This window comes from Geospiza fortis, unplaced genomic scaffold (assembly GCF_000277835.1).
Source record: "Geospiza fortis unplaced genomic scaffold, GeoFor_1.0 scaffold636, whole genome shotgun sequence".
Taxonomy (NCBI): domain Eukaryota; kingdom Metazoa; phylum Chordata; class Aves; order Passeriformes; family Thraupidae; genus Geospiza; species Geospiza fortis.
Window position 1 is genome coordinate 1029396 of NW_005054435.1, and position 11593 is coordinate 1040988.

General features: G+C 39.6%; 1 protein-coding gene across 8 annotated transcripts in view; it reads left to right on the plus strand.

The window, feature by feature from the left end:
* KIAA1109 (KIAA1109 ortholog) overlaps nt 1-11457 on the plus strand; it is an 80190-nt gene extending 68733 nt beyond the window's left edge. For 4 of the 8 annotated variants that reach the window (XM_031061963.1, XM_031061966.1, XM_031061969.1 and 1 more), the window contains 19 exons: nt 72-252; nt 1108-1300; nt 3191-3352; nt 3455-3594; nt 3761-3962; nt 4124-4327; nt 4443-4622; nt 5086-5223; nt 5680-5940; nt 6335-6485; nt 6767-6924; nt 7045-7237; nt 7432-7649; nt 7828-8079; nt 8609-8812; nt 9048-9242; nt 9660-9794; nt 10236-10401; nt 10754-11457. In XM_031061963.1, coding sequence (XP_030917823.1) covers nt 72-252; nt 1108-1300; nt 3191-3352; nt 3455-3594; nt 3761-3962; nt 4124-4327; nt 4443-4622; nt 5086-5223; nt 5680-5940; nt 6335-6485; nt 6767-6924; nt 7045-7237; nt 7432-7649; nt 7828-8079; nt 8609-8812; nt 9048-9242; nt 9660-9794; nt 10236-10401; nt 10754-10970 — 3550 coding nt within the window. In that variant the 3' untranslated portion in view covers nt 10971-11457. The remainder of the gene's footprint in view (nt 1-71; nt 253-1107; nt 1301-3190; nt 3353-3454; nt 3595-3760; nt 3963-4123; nt 4328-4442; nt 4623-5085; nt 5224-5679; nt 5941-6334; nt 6486-6766; nt 6925-7044; nt 7238-7431; nt 7650-7827; nt 8080-8608; nt 8813-9047; nt 9243-9659; nt 9795-10235; nt 10402-10753) is intronic. The other 4 variants (XM_031061964.1, XM_031061967.1, XM_031061968.1 and 1 more) reach the window with 2 other exon arrangements.
* The last annotated feature ends 136 nt before the right edge of the window (nt 11458-11593 follow it).

Here is an 11593-nt window from a genome sequence, read left to right on the forward strand (position 1 = left end):
AGCACCATAAGTTGTTCTGGCCCAGTGTGGCACAGCAAATTACTTTAATAACATGAGGATATTTATTTCAGGAGCTATGATCGGAGTTCCAGGAGTTTGGATCAAGAGTCTCCTTCAAAAAAGAAGAAATTTCAGACTAATTATGCATCTACTACTCACTTACTTGCTGGCAAGAAAGTGCCATCATCTCTACAGACAAAATCCAGTGATGTGGAAACAACAGTGTTTTATATTCCTGGGGTGGATGTAAAGGTAAAATGGAGGGATAACTCAGCAGGGAGGCAGTGACAATGTTTTCTTTCCAACACAGTCAAACTGTACATTTCCTTGTTTTTTTAATCATTGTTTCTATATCCTAGCATGAACGGGTCTCAACAAAAGAGTCCTTGTATTTTGTGATTTGAAATCCTAATGGAGTAAGAACAGGGAAAAATCTCTCACTGCTGAACAAAAACTTGATGTAATTCTGCTGAGGCAATGCCATGAATCAAATGCTCCTCCCTTGATACAGCTTGGCTTTTCTAGTCTTGCAATGTGGAAGGACCATGTCCAGTATTCCATGCTGTACTCAGGGATAACAGTTACACCTCAGGTCCTGCCTGTTGCTTCTAGTCAAATTCAGGAGTGACTGAACGTTCTCTACAACTTCTGTTATGTTCTGTGTTCTCAGTAGTAGTCTACTGTGCACATGGAGGAGGTGTGAACTCCTGGGTTCAGAGGTATTTTGGTTTTTGTAATGCCAGTTTCTGTATGCCTGTGTTCAGTAGTGGAACAGTTCCACCACGCATTAAGACATAGGTGTGCATAGGTGGCACAGGGTGCATGTGATGTAACAGAGAGAGAAACAAGCTTTAGTGTTCCTAAATAATGAATTTCCTCTGTTTCTCTGTGTTCTGTTGAATTTTTTAATAGTTTATTAATTTATCTCTTTTTTTGTGTGCTAAGTTTTCAGTTCTTTTTGTGTATAGGATGTAAATTGGAATGTAATGTATCTTACATTGTAAAGAATGAAAAGAAATAAATTTTGGAGGGAAGGAGTGGCACCAAATGGCTGTACAGCAATTGAATTCTTCATGTGAAGTAACTTGATCTTGCTTTGCTTTCCAGCTGCACTACAACTCCAAGACTCTAAAGACTGAATCACCAAACACTTCTCGAGGATCCTCTTTGCCACGCACCCTTTCCAAAGAGTCCAAGCTGTATGGTATGAAAGATACTGCCACATCTCCTCCTCTCTCTAGCACTATCCACAGCAAGACTAACACCTTACTTCCTCCCCAACCCCCACCCATCCCATCAGGTACTTATAGACAAACTTTCTGAACCTTTCATGGATATATTGTTCCTTGGTGTAATCTACTGCCTTTAGATCTGGCTGCACCTTACCTGGAGCACTGTGTTTATCCAGGCTTGACTTTAGCTGCAGAAACCTGACCCCAGAAGCAAGAATGCAGTTCATAAAGCTGCATGTTCAGACATTGTTTGCCAAAGCAATCTCAGTAACATTTTTGTCATAGTCACCATATCCCAGTGTTGGGCTGTCACTGCCTTCTCCCAGTTTTCATTTAACAAAAGAATGTTGGAAAGCAGTGTAAATATCTGTAAATGTCTCACCCATTGAAGGCCTCTAAATAGCCATGATTTGGAGTAAGCTGAGTTCTAATACAGGCTTTGTTGTGTCTCCAATGATTCCTGTTTTCAAGCAGGAGGCTGTTGTTACCTCATGTTGGATCCAGAGGCATGTAGATTGCATCTCCAATTTGAGACATTCACTCTTCTCTCCTTTGGCATTTAAATACTGCTTTAAACACAAAGCCAAAATTTTGTCAGAACTTGATCACCAAGCAAAATGAATAACTGGAAGTTGTGCTTGTGGATTTTACCTTATAAAATCACCAGAGATGCTGGGAGAGAACAGTGAAATGGGGATACTTTCCTCAATTCTCCATGCTGTTGAACCATTAGCTCTTACTCCTTTAGGTGGCCATCCTCTTTATGATTGCCAGATGCTATGTAGTGGTTTATGCTACTTCTCTTCACTTTTGTTCCCTACTCTATCTTCTTTCTAATCTTTGCCTTTAATTCTTATCACATGATGTCCAGGTCTTGAGTCTTGCTGGTTAAATGTCTGTAAGCTCTGCATTTGGTGTGGAAATTGCACTTGTATGATAATGTATATGCCCCCCCCAAGACTGGAGATTGGCTTGTAATTGCTTTATTTCTTTATGCATTTTATTTCTATAACTATTTATTAGTCCTGAATGGTTTTGAAACACATCTATTGTTGTTTATGCTACTTTTTTATGATCATACTCTTCCTCTGGAATGGAGACCAACTTGTTGTGTTGTCTTTGGTTTCCAGTAAAAGTAAGATAGGACCATGTAGTCAGAGACATGAGACAGAATAATTTGCACAGAATGGGAAGTCAGTGTTTTCTCTTTTTTTAACAAATGAAAGGATTTTTAATCTCTGTTTTAGTAGTTAATTTTTATCTTTGTCTTGTAGAATTTTAAATCTATTTCTCCATTGATGTATATTCATTCTAATAGCTGTATTGCATAGAGACAGTAAGTGAGCTGGTACTTATATCTTCTGTGCATATTAATATTTTAATGAGCATGGATTCAAGATTCCTCTTCCACAAATTTACAAGACAGTAACCTTTTTGTTAGTTTATACTCTGGCTAGTTCCAAGCTTTCAAAAATCATGTTTTAGAATCTTTAGTCATTCTTTGCATAAATATAGTAGGATTTGCCATTTGCAGTTTTAATTTTTTGATGTATTTTCTCTATTTAAACTGACATTCTTTCCAGAGTTGTTGATTAATTTTTCCTAATACCACTTTCATTTCCAGTCAGCTGTGGTTACTTTGCAGTGGACAGTTGGACAAGAACTGTCTGTGTTTGCTTTCAGTGCTATTTTCTAAAAAGTGAGGTGTTGACAACAGAGTGCTTGGTTGAGAACATGAGCAATGGAATGACTACAGTTAAGCCTTACAGACTAATGGTTATTTCTGCAAAGTGAAAACTTAATGACCTCATTTCTTCTAGCAGACCTAATCTCCATCTCTTCAGATGATAGAGACAATTAGAGGGCACAACTTGATAAGTTATTAAGCGCCTTCTAATGTTTATCAGTTACTGCTCAGTGGTATTACCCTAGGCAAATGTATCTTCTCAATGTTGCAGCCAAAGGGAAAGGAAGTGGTGGAGTGAAAACTGCTAAGCTCTACGCCTGGGTTGCACTCCAGTCACTGCCAGAGGAGATGGTGATCAGCCCCTGCCTCCTGGACTTCCTGGAGAAAGCCCTTGAAACCATTCCCATCACACCCATAGAAAGGAATTACACAGGTCAGTTGCATAGTTGTACTCTGGCACTCTGTGCTTTTTTGGTATTGAGCTGCTTTCCCCTTCAAATTCCACTTTCTAATGAGTTCTTGTACTTGTTAAAAGCTGTTAGCTCCCAGGATGAAGACATGGGACAGTTTGATATACAAGATCCCTTGGAAGAGTCCACAACATCCTTGGTGTCATCCTCAACATCAGCATATTCCTCCTTCCCTGTAGATGTGGTGGTTTATGTACGAGTCCAGGTGAGGGTTTAACTCAACATTCAGGGTAGTAACCTGCCTTAGTCCCTGTCTTTTAAACAAGCCATGGTTCTACATTTCATTTGTAAGGAATAAAAACTCTTATAAAAAAACTTCCTAAAGAATAAAGTGTCCCTTCTGAATGCTTTATTTTCTTTCTGCCTGGCAGCCCTCTCAAATCAAGTTCAGCTGCTTGCCAGTATCCAGAGTTGAGTGTATGCTGAAGTTGCCTTCCCTGGATCTTGTTTTCTCTTCCAACCGAGGAGAACTGGAAACTTTAGGCACAACATACCCATCAGAAAGTGTGTCCATTGGTGGCAGTACTCCACAGAGTGGCTCCAAGAATTCAGCTGGTAAATCTGGAGCACCAGGTAATATGTGTGTGAATGTTAACTCTGATTCAGAATATTTAAGCTATATTGCTGATAGAGGGCATAATTTGAAGTGTATTTGGTCTGTTTAATACTGCTGTTAACATTAAGCATTATTTCATGTTTGAAAATGCTTTAAAAATCTGATTTTTTGCCCCCAGGTTCATCACCTGGCCTCGGCAGCCCTCTGGGCAGGACGAGGCACAGCAGCAGCCAGTCAGATCTGACGACTTCCAGCAGCAGCTCTTCAGGCCTGAGCTTTACTGCCTGCATGTCTGACTTCTCCCTTTATGTGTTCCACCCCTACGGAGCTGGAAAACAAAAATCAGCTGTTACCGTGCTGACCCCTGGATCGGGAGCCTTGGGTACGGAAGGAGGTTTTGTTTGCTTTGATGAACGGGATTCAAGTGTGCCACGGGTTTCTGAACTGCAGATTTGAAGGGATCACACAAGATGAAACTGTTTCCTTCCTCCTTCTAGGGAATGTGGATGAGGAGCCCACTTCGGTCACTGGCCGGAAGGACTCCCTGAGCATCAACCTGGAGTTTGTGAAAGTCAGCCTGTCACGGATCAGGCGTTCGGGAGGCTCCTCCTTTTTTGAGAGTCAGTCTGTGAGCAAAGCTACCAGCAAGATAGACACCACATTGATCAACATATCTGGTAAATGCTTCTTTCATTTTAATCCCAGCTAATTACAGAACTGCTGTTCCAGTGATGGACTTTACTCTTGGCAGTGGTTTTTTTTTGTAAGATCTGTGTACTTATTTTCTGCCCCTGCACAGGGGATCCTGACTTACTGGGAAAACACCAGGATGGTTGTGATTAATTTGCCATTAAAGTCCTCCCATGAGGAGTCTGAGGCACATCCAACACAAGCAGGACTCAACATAATGTGTATTCTTGGGTTCTACACATGCAAATACAATGCAAATACAATGCATTTCATGTGTCTTTATGAAATGCATTTGTATCTAATGGTTGGACTTGAAGAAATGGCAACACCTCAGGAAAACTGTTTTTTCCTGACAGCAGAGACAACACTATTAGGTGAAGGAGAATATGACTTGGTTACCAAAACCTGTTATTACTGAGAATTTACAACTGTGTGCATGTGCTTTTTCAGCTGTCTGTGACATAGGATCTGCTTCTTTCAAATATGACATGCGCCGCCTCAGTGAGATCCTGGCCTTTCCCAGGGCTTGGTACAGGAGAAGCATTGCTAGAAGGCTCTTCCTGGGTGATCAGACAATAAATCTGCCAGGTAGGAGACTGCTGCTTATCACAAAAAAAACTTGTTACACAAAGAGAGTAGGCATTTTATAAGCATTTATTGCCTGTGTCATATTAAATCATTGAATAGATGTAAATGTATTATGATTGACTCCATATGCAGTCACTCAGATGTCTAGTAGGAAATCCTAGACAGAAGTGATAAAATAGTAATTTAAAGAGCATATTCCAAGGCCAGGTAGGATGGGGCCCTGAGCAACCCAATCTACTAAACAGCATCTTGCCCGTGGCAGGGTTGGAACCAGATATTTAAGGCCCCTTCTCAAACTATTCTGTAGTTCTATGTTACATTAAAAAAACAGTAGAAAACTTTGAGTTATGTTAAATGAAATACATTTATTTCTTAGTAGTTCTTAGTATACATGAGGATATGGTTAGACACAAATGAAATGGTTTTTCTGTATTTCCTGTGCTGCATTTTCTCCAGTAGCATCAGGCCCTGGCACACCAGATTCAATTGAAGGAGTGAGCCAGCACCTTTCTCCTGAATCCTCAAGGAAAGCATACTGCAGGACATGGGAGCAGCCCTGCCAGTCTGCTTCCTTCACTCACATGGCACAGTCCCCCAATGTTTTCAGTGAGCACAGTGCCAGCAGCAGTATGTCACCTGGGACAGCATCTCACAGCCTCAAGTCTCCAGCTGTCACAAGATCCAGGAGTGTGTCTGACTCCTCAGTGCCTCAGAGAGGTAAGTAGATAATGACTTGTATATTTTTTTTCAAGTATTTCCAGCAGTTGTATGAAAGAAGTATGTCATTACTGCTTTGAAAATATTCTTTTCCACAGTGTCTGGCACTGGAGAGTCAATAGCTTAGAGAAGGGAAAATGTCTAAAATGGATGAATGAAAGTTGTTTGCATGTTTTCTATAAAATTTCCCTGTCTATGAGTCAATTTCTGTGACAGCTAAAGCAATGCATACTGCAAATCCTCTAGTTCTCACTTACCTTTTCTCATGGTTTTGTGCCCTTTATCAATATTGTGCTTGTCAGTCCTTTTGTAATATTCAAAATGGATATGTTCTGCCAGTTTTTCCTAGCATGTGGAATAATTTACATTTTTGTCCATTTTTTGTTCTGTTTAGATACCCTCTCAAAAACATCAACTCCATTTAATAAGTCAAATAAAGCTGGCAGCCAGCAAGGAACACCATGGGAAACACTGGTTGTGTTTGCTATGAACCTAAAACAATTAAATGTTCAAATGAATATGAGCAATGTAATGGGCAATACTACGTAAGTATAAAATATGATCAACTATGTTTTAACACTTGCTGGTGTTTTGGGGGCAAAAAAGCAGTCTTTTCCTCACTGGCTGTTAACAGTCTGTTGCCTTTTAGCTTTAAAATCCTACCCTTTGCAGTTTTGAACTGAGAATCCTCTCTTGAATACTGCAGTTGCTTAATCCTGAAGTCACATATGCCTAAACCACCTTATTTACTGCTTTCCAGTAGATGACCTTTAGTTTCTCTTTTGGCAACCTGGAAAGTTGTTGTCTGTTTTGACCTCTGTTCTAGGTGGACCACCAGTGGTTTGAAAAGTCAGGGCCGTCTGTCTGTGGGCAGTAGCAGAGATCGGGAAATCAGCATGTCTGTGGGCTTGGGAAGGTCCCAGCTGGACTCCAGAGGGGGAGTTGTTGGAGGTACCATAGATGTGAACACCTTGGAGATGGTGGGTAAGTTGGAAAGCCTCCTGCTGTTAGCATGTGCTCCAGTCAATAAAGGTGATATCACTGGAAAAACTGATTTTCATCTCTTTAATTCTGTATTTCTCTATTGCTTTGGTTCTATTTCAGCTCATATTTCAGAGCACCCAAACCAACAGCCCAATCATAAAATTGAAATTACTATGGGTTCTACTGAAGCACGTGTTGACTACATGGGATCCAGTATCCTAATGGGAATCTTCAGTAATGCTGATCTTAAACTGCAGGATGAGTGGAAGATTAATCTGTATAATAATCTGGATTCGAGCATGACTGATAAAAGGTAATAATATTACCTGTGCTTGAAATGTATGATGTTTGATAATGTCAAATGTCTTCTGTCCAATATTGCTAACCAGAAATGTGTCTGCTAGAATGCAAAGGGTTCATTGTTTGGTTTTGGTTGTTTTTTTTCTTTTTTAATTGTCAGTAGGGAATATATTAACTACTAATTTTCTTGCTGTTGTTACTATCTAGTGAGATATTTGTCCATGGGGACTTGAAATGGGATATCTTCCAAGTGATGATTTCAAGGTCAACTACGCCAGACCTGATAAAAATAGGAATGAAACTCCAGGAGTTCTTCACTCAGCAGTTTGATACAAGCAAGCGAGCTCTGTCCACGTGGGGTCCTGTTCCTTATCTCCCTCCCAAGACGGTGGCAAACAACTTGGAGAGAACCTCACACGAGCAATGTAAGTGCTACCAAAAAATAATGATTCCCAATTAAAATGTTTTAATTGCAAAAATTACCTAGGAGACAGTGTCAGTGGAAATATCACTCAGAATTCCAGTTTTTACTAAAAATATAAATATGCCAGCAGTTTTTTTCTGCATCTTGCCTGAGGTTTGTTGTTCATGTTTGCTCTGCAGTGTTGGATGCAGCCCATCATCGCCATTGGCCAGGAGTTCTGAAGGTGGTGTCTGGGTGCCACATATCCCTGTTCCAGATGCCACTGCCAGAAGATGGGATGCAGTTTGGAGGATCCATGAGCCTGCATGGGAACCATATGACCCTAGCTTGTTTTCATGGACCTAATTTCCGCTCAAAATCGTGGGCCTTATTTCACCTGGAAGAACCCAATATTGCATTTTGGACAGAAGCCCAGAAAGTTTTGGAAGATGGTAATTTAAACTGTTTACTCATTCCTCTAAATTACATTATTAAAAACTCATTTAAAGAATTATTACATAAGAATAAATCAAAAATTTATTTTCTTTGTCTGAATCAAAAATATTTCCCAAAAATATACCATTTATCTAAAAATAATCTGTTCCCTCCACACCTTAACCACAATTTGCTTTATCTGTGGAATAAAGTACATTTTCAAATGTACTGGGTATGTCCCTGATAATGAGCCTACTGAGTGGATTGGCTGGCTTTTTAATTGTGTTTGTGTAGTCCTTCCTAGCTGTATGATGAATTTTGGTGATCTTATTGCTTACATTAGTCTTAATATTGTGAAGTTTTATTGTTTGTAGCTACTGAGGATTTGATTTATCTGTTGTTTTCAAGCTTTATACCAGGTTTTATTCCACTGATGCACTAATTATTCATATTAAATACCTGTAGGAGAATAAGAGAAAATTCCACTACCCTCACTAAGCTGCTTTTACTTTTTTTTTTTTTTCCTCTCCCACACCTGCAATGCAGGTACCAGTGAGCACTCCACGTACATTGTTCAAACCCTGGACTTTCACTTGGGCCATAACACCATGGTCACCAAGCCCTGTGGGGCCCTGGAGAGCCCCATGGCCACCATCACCAAGATAACGCGGCGCCGCCATGAAAATCCCCCCCACGGAGTTGCCAGTGTGAAGGAGTGGTTCAATTATGTGACAGCCACGAGGAATGAAGGTTAGAGTCAGGTTCACTCAGTCTGGGGGTTGATCTGCTTGCACATGGAGCTGTTGAAAAGCTGCTACATCTCAAGTGTATAAACAACAAAATTGATTGATCTTTTCTAGTCATGCTTTTGGGAGCAGAATAAAAGAGAAAATCTTCTCAATAATCATACAGCAGCAGTTTTACAAGTCACTTTTCTTAACTTTTTTGCCTTGTCAAAATTTAACATCTCCCATTGTTCCTGCAGAGTTGAACCTGCTACGGAATGTTGATGCCAACAATCCAGAGAGCAGCACAACAGTGAAAAGCTCAAGCTTGTTAAGTGGCTTCAGGGGTGGCTCCAGTTACAACCATGAAACTGAAACCATCTTTGCATTGCCAAGGATGCAGCTGGATTTTAAATCTATTCATGTTCAAGAGCCCCAAGAACCTTCGTTACAAGGTGCAGTAAAACGTCATTTGCTTTTTCGTGGTGAAAAACTATTTCTTGCAAATTAGGAATTAAAGGTAGTGTGCTGATAAGAGGATTTAATATGAGAACTGCAGATTTGCAAGAAGAAACAACATTTTGTTGTGAAATGTAGAGGGAGTTATTTTGAGAGAGTGAAGATCTAGTGTAGAGACTGGTTGCTGTAGAAAATAACTAAGAAATTAATGTGAACATTTCAGCCACACTGGCTGTTTTCATAGGCTTGGTTTCCTTATATTTATTAAAATGTTAACTGTGGTCTTTCCTCTCAAGAGTTGCTGGTTCAATGAAAAGTATTATTTTCAAATGATTTGCATTCAAATTCTATGTACTTTTAGATTTACTGTATGCACTTGTAAGTGTATTGATGCTATTTTTATCTGGCTGTAGATACAAGTGTTAAACCAAAGGTGGAATGCAGTGTGGTAACTGAATTTACAGACCACATCTGTGTGACCATGGATGCTGAACTGATCATGTTTCTGCATGACTTGGTGTCTGCTTATCTAAAAGAAAAAGAGAAAGGTGAGTTGTTGTTCATGAAGTAACACTTGTCTGACAATGTGCAGCTGTCAGATTATTTGACAGTAAATACTCTGAATCATAATCAGGCTCCTATTTTGACACCTGATGTTTAACTTTCTCTTCATAAAATGGTATAGGCAGATTAAAGCTTTCAGAAAGCTTTATTCTTGTTATTGCAATCCTTTCATCAGTGGAGTCCTTTCAAGACATGCATTTTTCTGATTTCAGAATGGTTTACTTTTCTACCTTTCTAATGTAGCAGCATTCAAATTTGGCACATTCATTCTTAAGCAATATGTGGCCTTCTGCAGAAAATCTGAAAACATGAGGTGATTGTCTTCTTGCTCAGACTTGTGCTTTTGTTTTATTTAAACTGTGAACAAAAAGAATCCAAGTGAGCTACTCATGGCTGACTGGTGTTTTCCTTTCTCCCCTTTGCAGCAATTTTTCCTCCTCGCATTCTGGCTGCTCGCCCAGGGCAGAAGAATTCTGTTGGTGTCCTTGAGGACAGCTCCACTGATAAAGAGGCAGAGGAAAGCATTACTTACACTACAGTTGACTGGAGGGAGTTTATGTGCAATACTTGGCATTTGGAACCCACGCTCAGGTAACAAACACCTTTAGTAGCTGCAGCCTCTTTGGCTGTGCATTAACTTCTGGGTTAGAATTTATGCAGATTTAAGGCACTGTTGGAGGCTCTTCTAAATTAGGATACAGTAAACTTTAAACTCATCAATTTCAGCCAGGTTTTTCACCTCCTTAAATATCCTCCTCCTTTGAGAGGATGTACCAGTGATCATCTTGAGCTTATCTGTCTAAATCAAGTTTGAAACAATGCCTGTTAGATATAAGTTGGTCATGAGTAACACTGGGGAAAATTGATTTTTTTTGTATATACAATTGCCTGTTTGCTGTATGTATATATTTGAGACTGAGTCTTCTATTTATTGCTTTTTTAGATTAATATCCTGGACTGGGAGAAAAATTGATCCTGTTGGTGTTGACTACATCCTCCAAAAGCTGGGCTTTCACCATGCAAGGACTACTATCCCTAAGTGGCTGCAGCGTGGTGTCATGGATCCTTTGGACAAAGTTTTGTCAGTCCTTATAAAGAAACTTGGTACTGCACTACAAGATGAAAAGGAGAAGAAAGGAAAAGACAAAGAAGAATATTAAAAGTACAATGTGACAACCCTAACTCCATTTGATTTTATCAAAGTGTTTTATTATATTTTAAGAACTTAAATATGGTTTAAAGAGAAACCTAACAGCTTTTTGCTACTCTATTTAAAACTTACATTGTGAGTAACTGTTTACTGTGGTACTTGATACCATTCTGTATTTGAAGTTATTGCATGATGATGATGACCAATGTATATTCTGTGAAGGAATAGCTGGAACACTGTAAATCTGCTCCTCAGCGTCCATTTTATGATGTGCAATATGATCCTGCATCTTTACAATACTTGCAGATTAACTGTGAATTTTCTTAAAATTTTACTTGCCATAACACAAACCCCTCGTTGATGTGACCAGTAATTGATTTGTCAATGTAGACTGGTGTAAATTATATATATATATAACTTATGAAACTGTGATTGCCTTAGTGCTAAAAATCATGAAGTTTATTACACTTGTAATAAAATTTAACTACTGTACAGGACCTTTTTTTTTGCATCGATCAAGGAAGCTGAGCAACGAGAAGAGTGTTTTAAGTGTAACTTTGCAGACTGATTGAAGTGAGGCCAAGCGCAGAGGCCGGGAGCACGGGAAGCAGCCGGTGGGCGGGAAGCGCCGCC